The sequence below is a fragment of the Centruroides vittatus genome, unplaced genomic scaffold (genome assembly GCF_030686945.1).
Source record: "Centruroides vittatus isolate TY-2023 unplaced genomic scaffold, ASM3068694v2 contig_1408, whole genome shotgun sequence".
NCBI lineage: Eukaryota > Metazoa > Arthropoda > Arachnida > Scorpiones > Buthidae > Centruroides > Centruroides vittatus.
In genome coordinates, this window is record NW_027120884.1 from 544,168 (window position 1) to 560,990 (window position 16,823).

The window sequence follows — 16,823 nt, forward strand, 5'->3', positions numbered from 1 at the left end:
TTTGTTGTACATTCTTTGAGATGTGATGCAGCAGCGAGAAAGATGATATCAAGCAGATCAAAGTAGGAAAAATATTTTTACAAGCAGAAGCAGATGGAATAAAAGATTAGTTTAGATGTATAAGTGACGTTTGAGAATTTTTATTTGCTTGAAAAATTAAAAAATACCCCGAAATCTTGAGAAGTTGTAAAGTTCAAATAAAAATCTCTGCGCTTAGTTTAATATAAACTTTAAAGAAGTATAATAATTTATATTATTTTTAATGTTCGTTTATTTAATTAAACGGATTTACGCATTTATTAATTGCAGTTATCTACTGAAAATACTTTTTTTTATGCTTTAAACATTTTTACATAAAGTTATCAAATGTTTTAGTCTATTGAAATTGTTTTTATTATCAAATTTTAAAATTTTATATATGTGATAATTGGATGGTAAATAAATTTCCTCATTAATTTGATAAACAAATATAGTACGAACTAAAAATTTTATATCCAAGCTCAAATATTGAAGGAAAATGTCATTCAAGGTTCTATAAATATATTCTAGTAGCAACCGTATTGTAAATAAAGATGTTATACGATCTGTAGTTTCTTTAATTTCTGTTTCTAAGTCCTAAAGATATGTTTATTTTATGATCAGAACGAGATGCGTAACATCAATATCTATAAAATGTGTGTTACAGTTAATTATCTTTTTGATTTTAAAACGAATTTAAAATGCATTATTTTCATATAAAATACAAGAAATATAACAAATTTTAAATTCGATTGTTAAGATAACTGCAGTATAACTCATTTCCACTCTGTGTACATAATGCTATTTTTCTTCATTTTTCCTAAAAGAACATTTTATAAGACGTCTTTCAGACGTTTTATAAAAACAGAATAAATATAACAACAATGTATTTTATACTGTAAATATCTATAACACGAACTTCATTATTCATTTGAAATAGACCAATCAAATTTGATTAGAACACACCTTCTAAAGATTTCTGGATCCGATATTGTCTACCTAATGGTTAAATTCTTATGGTGAAAAGCTTTGGATTGTCATAGATCGCATTTACAATAATACATACTTTTTATCTTATAATCATAATCATAATGTACTATTGGTCACATGTGTAATAAATATTATGTCCCATGACATACAATTACAATTTGACTTAGCCCACTAGCGGCCAAGTGGATAAAACCACTGGGCACTAGTTGGCCATGGGTTTGCTCCTGGGCAATGGATTGACCACATAGAAATCTTTTGTTTCCTTTACGAGTGTAACAGCTAAATAGGGCTCGTTTCCATGAAATTCCTCCTGGGAGGCACACCATTCTTGGCAGTTGCATTCCTTATCCGATCATTCTACTCCACATAATTTTAATAAACATCAATTCGAAACCTTCATACAACCGTTTAAAATTCGAAAAGTATAAAATAATATTTATTATTCTTCATAGAATATGTTCTAAATGGCTTCTATTATTAAATTGATAATAGTCATTCATTATTTCAATTTATGGATAATTTATTAACCACAGATAAGTAGCAAAAAAAGATAATTTAATGAAAAATATTATAGGCAAATTAATGGAAGAGAAAAGGAAATTAGATACAAATCCAAACTCGTAATATTCGTCTTTTTATGTGAGAATTCTATCTTCTGGTAAATTTTTGACCTTTGTTTGGTGTGTATCCTAAGGGAAATCTTCCAATCCAACGTTACCGAGAAGCTAAGCATTACTTTCAAAGAAAATCATCCAAAAAGAAAATTCATTCCGATCTTCACAAATTGAAGAAAAGGGAATTGAGAAAAATGAACTTTATGTTATCAAATGTCACGATGTTCGCCATTTTTGTGAAGAAATTTTTTTAGAAAATTCTGACTTATTGAATAAATGGATTTACTTTTTTAAAAAATAAATGTAAATTTAATCTTTTGAAATTGTTTCGCTTCGATTTTTTTAAATTAAAATTTCGATTGTCCTCTTATAATCCAAACATTAAAATAAGTTTATGATAGATAAAATTACTATAAAAAAATTCGGAAAAATATTTTTAGCATAATTATCAAAATTTAATGCGAATATAAATTCAAATTTAAAATTATTTTTTATTATTTTATTTCCGTTATTAAAGGCCTACTATATTATTTTTATATAATTATATTTTAATTTATAAAAATAAAAATAAGTTCGTTTTACATTAAAAAAATATATATCGTACGAAAGAAAAATTCGATTTTAAAATAGTATAAAGCATTAAATTAATTTAATAAAACAAGAATAAGTTTTATTATTTTTAATTTCGAAATATCAAAAAGAATAAATTAAAATTGAATATTTATATTTATAATTGATAATTATTAATGTCATATTTATAAAATAATTTTATTTTATTTAATTATATACACATATATATATATTCACAAAGGAAATATATAATTAGGAGAGAAAAATAAAAATATCTGCTACATAATTAAATCAATAACATCCAACTTCAATAACAAACAAGCCGTAATTTATGTTTTAATTTAGTGAAAAAACATATTTCGGTCGTAAAATAAATAAGAAAAAAAATCTATATTAAAAATATGTAAGGTATATTTATGTTGAAATCAATGAATAAGTAACGTGTTATCAGCATATTTATCAAATTAAGTAAAGGTGACGTCAGTAAATTAAACAAAGACTGTTTCATTGTAAAATAAAATTCGACTTAAAACTATTTATTTAAAGAAAGAATTCTTAAGTTGCCGTCCAGACTCAGTAAATTAAATCTTGTTCTGGCACCCCGGATAATGGGATTCTTCAGATTGCATTAGTGCCACTCTTGTACATTTAATGGAGAACTAACATCCGGAGAAGTCATATTCGTGAAGCAGAATGGTGTAATGCTGCATTCGAAATTATATATACCAAATTCAAATATACCGGATTTTTGAAAGACCACGCTTTCTAATGCATGTTTTTAGAATATATAGAGAAGGATATATGTCCATGTGTTTCTGAGTAAAACCTTACTTTGTGGGAGAATAAAACAATTTATTAAATTCTATCACTGCGTGTTTGCAAAGAACTTTTCCCTCAGTATCACGCGAAAATATTTTTCAATATAATAATTACATTACGTCTTTTGCGATAACATTAAGAATATATTGAGCGAATTTCTCTCGAAACTTGTATTTACGTTTAGTATCATGTACAGTACGTATAAATTAAAAATATCATAAATTTATTATATTTTTATTATTAAAATTAATAAAGAAATCTTTACGAAATAAACACTATGTAAGACACCCGTATAAAATGTCATTTTTATATTTATTTCCCGGCTGTTATATATGGCGGTCGGTCAAAAAATGAACGCAAGATTTTACATTTTTGGACTCAGGTGACTTTGAAACTTCAAGAAAAGCAAAAAAATTGGGGGTTTCTCTGTGTATGGATATTAGTCTGTGTGGGCACGATTTTTTTCACCTAATTTGAAGCTTAATAACTCCTGTGACTTTAGTCAAAAATTTTTGAAAATTTTTATCTAGATCGGACAATTAGTTTGGGAGATGTGGCCTATCTCCCGAATCAATCTGAAGACTTAAAGATAATGGTTGCAACTACTAAGGATGAAAATAAATAAAGAATTCTGGGAAAGTCCAGTAACAACATTGCCGCTTTCTTTGTATATAATTTGCTTCTGTTTGTATAAATCTTATTTATATTAATACTTGCGTAATCAAAAAATTTAAAATTTTAATATCTATAACCTAATTCCTGATTCATTTGTGTGTAAAAAAATTACATAAGCTGCATTTTAAAGCACTAATTTACACTTAAAAGAATATAGTCATATGATTTTAGAACTTATATAACATTATTTTGTAGGAAATTTATTTAATTATCTGTTTATTTATTTAAAGGTTTACCAGTTGAAGTTGGAATAACAATGTACATCATCAGCATAAGTTCAGTTTCCGAAGTTCAAATGGTAATGAAATATAAATTTAAAAATTACAATTAAATTATTTTATAAATTAGTTCATTTAAGTAGGCTTATTAGAGTCAAAATCTAAAAAAATTCGATAAAATATTTAGCAGATTAGAAAGATAAACGTATCATTTCAGGACTTTACACTGGACTTCTATTTTCGACAATCCTGGAAAGATCCACGTCTAGCGTTTGAACCTCAGAAGGGTTTAGAAAGTCTCACAGTCGGGGCTGAAGTAGCGGACAGAATATGGGTACCAGACACATTCTTCGCAAACGAGAAGAGTGCTTACTTCCATTTGGCGACCACTCCAAATACCTTTCTTCGAATACGTTCCAACGGAGAAGTTTTTCGTAGCATACGGTAAGTCGTCTTTGCTTTGTGAAAAGTGCTTTGCTTTGATGACGATCAATGATTTTCTACGGTTCTCTCTGAATTTCAAAGAAAAAAGAAAGTAAAGTAGAAGAAGAAATAGTTTTTGGATCGATTTTAAAATGTTGCCTTCAGAAAGATATGCTTAAAGTACTAGACATCGTTTGGAGAAAAGTATTCTTTTGACCTTACTTCGTCATTTTTACTGAAAGAAAGATCCATAGAAAACCGTGGAGATAATTTTACTTTTATTTTGTTTTCGGTTAATTGCAATTACTTATAATATAATATAGAATTAAGATAATTTAATCTCCTGTATTCGATGGTACAAGAGAAAACTTTTACAATTCGAAAACTCTTTTACAATTCGAAAAAATAATTTAAATATTTTTAGATTAAAATTACAACAAGTAAATGTTAATTTAACAAGTTTAATTTATTTATATATAATATTCATAAGTAACAAAATATAAATATTTTAATCACAGTTGGGATAATTAAATACTAATTTATCAAATTTCGTATATTTGTATATGGATTCTTTATATAATAATGAATAATAATTCCTCTCTCGAGTCTCACCAAATAGTTCTTTTCTTTGTTCTTGAAACACTGCTCAGTATGAAACAGGTGATCAATAAAATTTTGAGGGTTTTTCAGAATATGTACAAATTTGGATAAAAAAGAATAATTTGATTTAATGTGAAATTTATTCCGTCTGATTTGAAGTAACATGAATGCAGCCTTATAGTAAAGATTGCAATCGAAAACATGATGAGCTGTACTAAACATTCCGAATATCGCTGGGAAACCAATAATTTATTTTTTGTTTTTCGGTTCAACTGACTATGTTTAAACAATCATCATAGTGTAATTCGAGGCTATAATTCTCACTATTCTCAAACATTAGACCAGGATTAAAACCTACTTTTGTAATAACGTCGATCCACGGAGCAATTCTAGTATGAAAATTTACTTCTGAATAGAGTTTTTGTAGAAACTGATATTTTGACGATCAAAAATTTTAAGATGGTAGAAAAAAGTTTTGAATAGCATTGAAAATACTTGCTTTTTTATGAGAATTTACTAAATTGTAATATAATTGCAGTCTGGGACAAAAGGATCAAACTTAAGCATACTCCTGAAAAATCGTAGCTGAATGACCAAACATATGATATATATAAATATTTATGTAAACATATTGAACTAAATAACCGATATGCTAAATTTATTGAAGTTTTTCATTGATGCAAAGGGAAATCAAACCTCAAACCTTTATTTATTTGAATAACTTACGAGATGACATAATTATAACGTAGATGAAAAGTACAGTGAGAATTAAAGAACACACCTAAGTATTTAAATGTAATAACTATCTCAATTAATGGCCCATTTAAATTTCATTTATCCGATATTCGTAGGCTTCCTCCACGCCTAAATATTATAATTTTCGATTTATAAGTATTGAGTTTAAGGTAACTTCTAGCACAATATTCAACAAGCTTGTCGATTTTTTTTGTATTATAATTCCATTTTCGCTCTCGAAAACAGCACAATATAATCTGCGTAAATTTAAATTATAATTAGAAATATTATTAGTAATATAGAAAAATAGAATTAAGTTATAATAACATTTAATAATTAGTCGTAATAATAGGGTAGATATGGGGAAAGTACAGTTTCGAGAATGGTTAAATTGAAAAGAAATGAAATTTTTAGCATTTTAAATTTATATTTAAACGGAGTTTAAATTCTGTAAATATTGTATTCACATTCCATATATTAAATTTAAAAAATTATAATGTAAAAAATTTCTAGCGAATACATTTTGTGTGTGGACGTAGCGGTATGCAAATGATTGTGAGATCAGTGTTTACCTACCATTCACGAAAATGAAAATAATGTACGATAATATTTGAGATAGTTATTTCTTATAAGATGGTGCACAACAATTTCGTGAGTAAAAATAAGAACGTTTCTTGTCTTTACAAAGAAACAACAACACGAATTTTATATTGATCTGATGCAGTTTCGAAACGAACAAACGTGATCTGAATAGGAACCAAACGTGATTTATCGTCTAGAAAAATAAATCTCTTTTTACAAGTGTCGCATATTTTACTTTATTTTAATATAAAATTTTATATAATTAACATATTTCGCTTATATTTAAACTTTACAAGTATATAAATCGTTTAGCAACCAAGCAGAAATTCACATTAAAGGATATCTAACGTAAAAATTTGAAAATAAATTATTGGCCACTTTTCTCTATTCAAAAAAAAGTTCTCATTCAGAAAATAAATTTCTTTGACGTCTTATTTGCGATTTTTTAGATAGGACGACGATCCATCAACGTTATAAAGCGTACAGTTATAGAACATTGCTCAATTCATCTCTTACCATTAAAATGTAATAGCGTAAAGTGAGCTAGATGCTTAGCTGTCGTAGCATTTTTCTAACCATGGCCTTGGGTGATGTTTGAAGAAAGATGGAAGGGGACGAAGCCATAACAAAATGGAAAAGGTATAATCTATAGAATGCCTGTGAGAGAAAATTTCAAACGGATTTAAAAATATAATTGAAATTCATCTTAAAGAAGCATCTCGTATCTTTTATTTTAACCTCAAGGTAAAATAAAAACATCAATTCTTTCATAGCAAATATACACTTCAAACAATCCATTTTGATGACTAACTTGTGTTCTTTTTCCTTTTACAAAATTGATGGATGATGACTTTATCCATAAAACTATTTTATTATTATTGTTATTATTATTATTATTATAAAAGATTTTAATGATATTTTTATTCAAATTGACTGTAGTATATTTCATAATTTATTGAAAGATTTTTCGGAACGTCGTACGTTTCTTATTATTTTTGAATATATTGTTAAATTTTAAAAATATTTATAAAAAAATTATATAAAAGATAACAGCCTTTCCTTAAAATAAAAAGTAAAGAAAATTCAATATAATTTTAATGAAGTATTTTTTTTCCACGTAAACAAATTACATTGAAAAGACTCGTGTGAGTGGAGCCGACTAAAAATAAAAGAAAAAAAACAAATAAATTGTCTAAGAGAAAATATGATGTTGTTCATTAAGAATGGATGAGATGTAAACATCTTTTTTGACATCTCATATTTCGAAATTATATTAATGTTAGATTTTTCAAAAATATAAAAATTTTAAATTTATCGAGCATCACAGAAAAATACTCTTCGTTACTATGAAGCAAAGTCTTTTATAATTTATTAAAACTCGAAAAATTGGGTATTAACAACATACTTTTAACACAAGACCTTTAAAATATTTTAAAGTAATTTAAAAATAAACAACCATTACAGTGAAAAATATCATGTGGAATTCAAATAATTTATAATAATAATCATCATAATAATCAATTTTATAAGTTAAATATATTTTAAACTGTTTGCAAATGTATTATTTCATAATTAAATAATGAAATAGTTGGAATAAATTATGATTTTGCAAGCCAAACCTAAGAAAAAAAATATTGTTCGAAAAATGTTACTTTTTTTAATAGAAAAATTAATTTTTAAATATATTTTATTATATTAAAAATAAATTATAAAAAATTTTTATTATTTGAGAGCTTCAGTATTAATTTTGAGGATATTTATAACATTCTAATTAGCATTTTATGTCGAGTATAATTTACTCTTACGTAGAAATCTAATATTATTTGTTTTATCAAACTTTAAATATTCGTTAATTACGAACAAATATAATTATAATTAATTTGATTTCTAGCCGATTGGTTATTTAATGATTAAGAAAACAAAATTTCTCCTTTATAGTTTTATTTTCATTTTTCGAATATTGATAAAATTAGTCGAGCAGGTCACAATTAAGCACGATTCTATGAGTGATTAATAAATATACGCAACTGGATGACCTAAGAGTGCATATATTTAATAATCATTCGTATAATTGGTATTTATAATTGTTAATACATTGATTTTCAGAACTTCTATACAAAAATTACATTCACAAAAACCGCAATCTAGAAAAAATAAAGGAAGAAAAAGTTCTCTACATGAAAAACATCGTTATCACGTAATAAATTATTAATGCAAAACTCGGATGTAGTTTTGAAATTGTTTTGAAGAAAAACAATTATTTTTAATTTTAAAATTTATTTTTTATTAATATTTTATTTATATAGAAAATTCAGATATATGTTAGTTATATCGTTCATCTAGAAAAGATTATTGAACCAATTGTTATAGTATATTGCATACGTTTGCTTATCAATTTATTTTATGTTTGCATATATTTAATCTTAATAACCGTGCCGAATAAAGTGTGATATTCCAATTCCGATGCAAACGGTCGGAACTAGGATAGATTTTTTTTTCCTTTTCATATTGAACCGCATCATCAAAGCGAATCGCCATCTTTCTCATTTCATTTTTTGCAATAACAGAGATATAATCGTGGGTTGTGAAGACGGAGCAATATAGGCTAATACACATGGAAGAATTTTCACAAGATCTTTATCAAAACTTTAGTATTATTTCTGAACTGCATTCCGAGAGAGCGAACGACCCTTTCAGATTTCCTACATAACATTCTCATCTCTCTACATATGACTTCATTTCTCGTAAAACAAATGATGTTTCTTCTTTTTCTTTCTTTATTTTTTGGAAAATATCTACATGATTTCGTTTTTTTCCAAAAAACACATCATTCTTCCTTCGTATCATGATGGAGTCTCTATACTGATACATCAAGAAAGTCATCAGCGTAAATCTGTTTATTCAACAATATATTTTAATTCTTTTTTTATATTTTTATAATAAAATTCTAACGATAAATATTTTAAAAAATTTTAAATAAGTTCAAGAGCTGTAATTATTTATCGATTGATTTAAAGAGAATTTTTTAAATTAATTTTTTAAGTAATCATATACTATATTATATATATTTCCTAATTTATTCTATAAATATTTTGAAGAATTTTGGATTATTACATTATTGATTAAAGATTTATTTCTTTAAAATATTCTAGACTTGATTAAGCTTAGGAATATTTACAGAATATTCAATATTCTAAGCAATTGTAAAGGCAGCAGTTTTATAAGTGTAGAATTTTGTTTAGTTATAAGTTAGATAAGTTATATACGTGAAAACCTCATTAACATTATATTATATTTAAAGAAATTTTAGCAATAAAAAGAAATTATTTTAAAGTTTTAAAATATTTATTCAGATAGATCGTTTTCTAAATGCTAGAAAAGTTATAGATCAAATAAATTACTGATTTTAGGAATGTTTCTGACGTCATTACAATTATATTATATAATTATGTAAAATGATAATGATGTTATATTAATATTCAAAATATTAATATTTGTATATTAGTATTTTCCTGTAAATATTTGTATTTTCCTAATTTTGACTCATTTTTATAACGCATATTGTTCTTTATATATAGCAGAGTACAGAATATAATTTAAAAAATATATAGTATAGTTGTATATTTTTAAATAACGTTCTATACCTCGCGAAGTTCGAAAATACTAAAAAATATACAAAGTTTATTCTAAATTTTTTTCAAAATCAAGAGAACTTTATGTCAAAGAAACATATGCTTAGACACAGATATTTAGATAAAAATTAATAAAGGATGCTAGGCATTGTATTTATATTGTAGTAGGAAACAGGAAATCGTGTGGATGGGTTGTAACCTTTGAACTCTAAACACCGCAGTTCGTTTCTGTCCATGTTTTTCTGTTGACCGTTTCCATTACAATTCTGTTTCTGTTTCTATCCCTTTAAAAATTGATTTCCACTCGGGTCAGGAGCTGACTCGAAGATCGATGGAATTCCTACGCTCCTTCTTGACAGACTGGCTTCGTGGCGCAGTTATCGTCTTTGAGATGTTCTGTATTCATTGATCGAGACGACAAAATCCTACTTGAAACTCTCGCCTACCCTTTAACAACGGGAACAAACAAGTTAGAAACACAAATCTGATTCTAAATTTTCAACTCACATCTCCAGCAATGTGTTAAAATTTTAGTCAGTTTATATGTAGTTATAAAAATATATATATATTATAGAAGTGTAAACCAAACTAAATTTATATAGTTAATAATTCATAAAATATATTATATCGATAGAAAAAGTTTTATTTATTTTGATTTAACCTACTTCTTTCGATAGTTATACGCCTGTATATAAAAATATTTTCTTGATGAGTATCAGTGAAATTTTTGTATCTTAATCAGTAAAATAAAATTAAAATAAAGAAAAATGAGTTAGAAAACTGTTCACGAATCTTAAAACTTGAAAATTTTATAGAATTATGTGTTTATAAAAATATAAATTCTTTCCTGTAAAAATTGGAAATAAAAATTTACAATTTATACGAAATTCAATATTTATTATTCGCTATTTTACGAGTGTTCTAGAGCAACTTATATCGAATTAAATATTCTTTCGGGATGCCTAATATTCTAAAAATTCAGAAGATAACTGATTTAAAGAGAATATATGAAAGTCATCCATTCAATTGGAATTTTTCCAAAAGTACAGTTACTCGTAAGAATTTATATTTATTTCTTCTTCGATCTATACAGGAATAATAATATAACGATTTTGCTATCAACTAGTATAGACTACATGTATGAAAATCCTATAATTTAAGTTTTTTATTAATAAATTTAATGAAATTTTAATGAATTTTAAAAGTACAGGTTTGATTTTGAGTATTAAAAAATATTTAATATGTAAAATGCAGGAATTAATTGAAAGTTTTCTGTTTGATTCGAATTTTACCATGGCATTGATTCAATCAAGTGAAAACCTTTGTTGAGGCAAAATGTAGTTGACGTAGCTAAAAAGTGTTTCTTGTGTGTCAGGGTGTGAGAGAAACAAGAGGATGTTAGACCATCTAAGTCGGTCGATAGAGCATAGAAGGATAAGGAAAAGGACTTCCATCGACCATTCGACAACCCCCTTCCAATAACATGTGCCACTATTATGTTTTGGTGTTTGTTATATAAAGAAAGACTATATCAAGTAATTCGACAATATAATTCAATACAATTATATTCTTAAATAAAATTAATATTTTAAATAATTTTAATTGTTTAAAATTAATTTAAAATAAAGAAAACAAAAATATTAACAGTTGTTCAAGCCAAAAAAAATTGTATTAAATGCGCTAATTTTTAACGGACGAAATTCGTTTTCGTGAAATATCGATTTGTTTTTAGTGAAAAATAAGCGAAAGTGGTATAATTTTTAAATATTTTTTTCTTTTATAAAATAGTAGTTGACTAAATAGTTGCAACAAGAGACTTGTTCTTAAGGGAGGAAGATAGTTATTCTGAAATCTACTGTCACGCGATTAAGCTAATATGTTTCGATGGTCGAGTTTCTTGGGACAATCCAATCTTTCGGAAACTAAGGGCGTTACAACTCACGCATTTACGTAATTAGATTCTTTTTTTTATCCATATCGACTTTTACAAGTCTTTAAAGTAAAAAAAAAGCTTTTCAAAAAAAGGATTCACTTTTTACAGTGGCTTTTCGAAGCTCAGTAATTTAAACAACACCACAACTATTTAACAATGAAAATTTATTTCTTATTTTTTTAAAAGATAATATAAAATAAACTATGTATATATCAAATCGATTTCCTTACAAAAATATTTTATATAAGAATTTCTAAACATTGTCCGTTTGTGTAAGAAATTGTAAATTTAAAAAAAAAAATCGAAATTGATGTTACGTAAAAGAAGAGTTTTTATACAAAATTCGAATGTACAAAGATTGATGTAAAGCAGAATATTTACCTGAGTAGCACGTAGCACAACAATCAATAAACATAATGTTGATTATCTAAGTTCCAGAATGTTGTTTGCAAGAACACAACCCATCAACTTTCTTTTTACTCATGCTGAATGATAGGTACCTAGCAAATGGACAATTTAGATATGTGAAATAGGAGTTAGTAATATTGTTAATGTCTACAGTATAACAAAAACATTGCTGTGATTCTTCGGTCTTTAAGATTGTATAACTTATATTAATATAGTTATAAGATATATATATTTTTTAATTTAGTGAGTTTTCTAAATAAATTTTATTTTACAATGTATATTATGTTTTATGGGATGTTGGTAAGAGAAACTTTTGTTTCTTTGCAAAAATTCTGTTTGTTTTTATAGAGTTTTTTTCTAATTTAAATAGATTATATATAATTCTTCTTATTATACCACGATTTGTAGTTTATGTTCAATTAGGCTACTATCGTAAATGGGATAAACTATTTTTTCAAATTTTGATAAAAACTGTAATATATAAACGAAGTGTAATAGTTCTAGACTGTACTCCAATGTTATGGACATAAACATCATCTATTTAAAATTTTAACGTATATTGTTTAGAATATAAATTAAAATACGTATGGAGGTGCAGAATAGTATAATTTATAGTTGAATACTATAAACTGTCTTGTACAATATGTGCTGTGTTGTAAGTTGTATTATTAGGAAAGTTGACGTTCTAATACAAAATAATGAAGGAAAGTTATTATAGCAAAATGTATTTTAATTGAGGGATAACTTAAACTTAATATTAGCTTGTTTTCTCTTTATTTACAGAGAAAAAAATCAACTTAATGAGGTTGTTAAAGAAAGAATAATATAAACATAAATTAGTTTCCAAAAACACCAATATTAGTATATATAGAAAACTATATAGAATAACTTTAATTAAAAATTAAATGCAACAAACTGTCACTGGAATAACACGTTAACGTTTTTTATCATCATTTACGCTGATTTGTACTCATCACAATAAAATGTACCGGTACAATATGAACAAAAGATGCAGGTACAAATTATCGGACGGCGCTATATTTTCTTACAACGTTCTTTCCTTGAGGATAAAAAAGATAAATTTCAAGTATTGTTGCACTGAATTATTGCTATATAAGTTAACTGTTATGCTACATACATGATACACAATTCATACAACGTGAGAGAGTGCAGAGGCTTAGCTTACCAACCAGATTTTTACATCATAGAAGCTTCAAAAAACATCGTACGTGTTGGTGTAAAATTCGTCTTTTTAGTAAATCTACGTTACTATATTGGTTCGTTACAACTTAATTCTTATTCCTTACAGTAAAGTGCCCCATAATTTAAATGGTTTATCAACTATGCGTGTTAAACAATTTACATGCAGGTATAACATAAAAGACTTCACCCTACTTCATAATTTTTAACTTTTATATAAAATCTAAAATATATAAAATAAAAGCTCGGTATAACGATCCTCGATGTATTGGATATCGGATATACCGGATCGGATCAAATACAATAGAAAAACATACTCATAAATATCTGAAAAAATTTATAAGCGTAAACAAAATATTAATAAAGTTTTTAGCCGATTAAAATTTGCTTTAAAAATAAATACTGTCCATAAAATATTTCAAAATAGAGTATTTATATACTCAAATATGATTTCAAGAGCAAACCATCTAACTAGATTGTTTGTGTTCATGGATCAACATATCGTTACATTTATTATAAATTATTTATTGTTATTTTTATACTAAAACGTAATTACAATTAGGACTGTTTTAATTTAAGCATTTATTTCCTGTTACTTTGTTACTACATTAAAAACCAGCCCTCTGATGTAACATTCGCCAGTGACGAACTATACCTACCCCATATAATGATATAACTAGCGTAAAGTGTAGTGTATTTTCATTGAAACCTGAATTAATGATTATGTTTTAGATGAACATTCGTTTAAAGCAAATAATTAAATATTTAATGTTCACTGTTAAATAACAATCATCAAACTTCAACAAATTTATTAAAATTTCAATAATCTTTATTTAATATTAAAAAAACAAATATTTTGCTTCTAATTTAGACCTAGAATATTAATTTTTTAAAACAGTTTTTAAATATTTTATTAAAAATATAATTTTATATTAAAATTTAATTTATTTTTACTTAATAGCAATATATAATAATTTTTCGTATATGAATTTAAAATTTAATTGAAATGCAAATAAGATTGAGAAAATTAAGTCCAAGTTAAAGTACGTAATGAAAAATTATTCTAAAAAAAGAAAAAGCTTCAGAAGCAAATTTTCTTTTATATTCATTCCGAATTTTTTTCATAACGATATTATTGCTTATGAACTCTGAAATAGTAAAGAAAATACTGCCATGTGGTATTTTTTTTAAATTACTTCAAATGCTACAGATATAAATATATTGTTAAAAATAGAATATTAATAATTAATTTAATTAATTTTTATTTTTACAATTTTATTTACAAGATCTGTATCAATTCTTTTTCATCGAATGACACTATCAACTATAACTTTCGTTAAAGTAAGACTTTCTCTTATTGATGTATTTTCCTTGTTTTACTTTATTTATCTGCTTTAGATTTATTTACCAAGGATTTTTAATGGTATTTTGGATCATGAAATTTTTCTTTGCTACCTATCTAGGCCAAAGAGGTAGCAACGGATTATTTTCTCGAACAAGCAAGACTAAATAGCTTCTAGTGAAGGTCTTTTGTTACATCTTTGCAGAGAAGTGGAAAAGTAGTGATATGGTTTTCTTTACTTAAATGAAAGAAAAAATTATATATATAAAAATTGTTATATACTTTCTTTGGTCTTTGTTTTTATGTTATGTTAATGAAAATGTGTTTTATTTTTTCCTGTTAGATCTTCAATGTCTTCACTCCTTAACCATTCTCTGGTCGAGAGTCTGATTAAATATTTTTGACGAACCTAAAATATCTTTTTGTTATATGAATTGAAAACTTCATAAGTAAATGTTTTATTCTTATTTTTAAAATAAAAATATGAAGAATTTATTTTACAATTTTGCTTTTTTAATCTTTATATTTTCATCGCATTAAGATAAATCTGTTACGTGATTCAAATATAATAATAATTATTATTATTATTAAAATTTACATTTAACATATTTTTGTATCAAAATAATTTTTTAGAGTAATGAATATATGAATATATTTTCACGATATATTATAGAAAGGAAGCGTAAAATTAATAAAAAGTAGGTTATATTATACGTTATTTGAGCTGTTCATCTGATAACTATATAATTTTTAGCATATAATTAAGTGAAACAAACGGTTTAAATATTCTTTTGAGAAACTAAATTGTAATTTTAATTTAAAATTCTTAAATAAATATAGTAACAGTTAGGGTGTGCACACACGTATATACATATAAATTATATAGGCCTATAGGCCTATACAAACACGCCCTGTTGGTTGTATAGGCAAAACTAATTTTTTTAGATAGTTATTTATTCAATTTTAACAATAAATAACGAGCTATTTTAAAATATAAAACCATTTTCCATGATTATATCTTTAAATATTTCATCCATTTTTATTTACTTTATATATTTATTTTTCTGTCGTATGAACTTACCTTCATATATTAGAAATGAAGAATTGTATAAAATCATTCTGTTTTCTATTCATAAACATAAATTCAACATTTTGAAATAAACGACTTTTCCTCAGAAATATCAAATATTAGCATTCTTTTATCTATTTGCATTTTCTCATCGAGAACAGAAGAAAGAGGAAAAAAGTATTGAAGATCTGTTATTAATGTCAACATAACTCTGATAAATTTATATCCAAACATCATCGTAATTCAAGAAAATAGTTTTCCATTTGTTCCCGAAGTTACTGTTTTTTTTTTCCTCTCTTTGAGTACAAATTTTTAAAAGTATTACGAAATTATTTTATTCGTTTTTTAAAAAAAATTAATTACTAAATGACTTTTGTGAAATTTTAATCTACAATTCATTACGATCGTTATTTTTCTCGACAGATTGCTAACAAGAATTTGATTGCTTTAAAATCAAGAATTTCATTTAGAATTTTCTTTAAACTGAAATCTGGATTATCTGTGTTTTTTTTTCTCTTTGTCTGAACATTTTTAAAATCGCATTTTGAATATTTTAAAATTCATTTTCGATTATATTATTGCTATAATTCACTAAAATAAGGTTTAAAAATCTATATATGTGTCGTTTAAGGATTTGTATATACTACAGTTTAATTTCTAGCTACGATTCTACGTTGTAAACATTAAAATTAATAATATATCTCTGTTGTAGACATTAAAAATGTCTGTTTGATGATAGGTAAAGTACATATTGGATTAATGACTATAACGTCAATATAAATTAATTAATTAACTAAAACTAACGATATTAATTAACCTATTTCTCTTCTCGTTCATCGTAATTTTATTGATCAAAATATGTAAAGCTATACCAAAACATTTCTTGAAATATGATATATAGATCAATATTTCTCATCAGATTCAATAACTGTTCGACTGAAGCTAGTTAATGTGTCTGATATTTGTTGAAAGCTTTGATAGTCTACACACCATCT

The 16,823-nt window shown here is 25.3% G+C and overlaps 1 protein-coding gene across 2 annotated transcripts in view; it reads left to right on the top strand.

Annotated features, from left to right (window-relative positions):
* The window catches only part of LOC136968167 (gamma-aminobutyric acid receptor subunit beta-like), a 176,680-nt gene that overhangs the window by 76,569 nt on the left and 83,288 nt on the right, over positions 1-16,823 (top strand). Inside the window, exons 2-3 of one of the 2 annotated variants that reach the window (XM_067262132.1) lie at positions 3,922-3,984; positions 4,122-4,348. In XM_067262132.1, coding sequence (XP_067118233.1) covers positions 3,943-3,984; positions 4,122-4,348 — 269 coding nt within the window. In that variant the 5' untranslated portion in view covers positions 3,922-3,942. Of the gene's footprint in view, positions 1-3,916; positions 3,985-4,121; positions 4,349-16,823 lie in introns of both variants that reach the window. The other variant, XM_067262131.1, reaches the window with a different exon arrangement.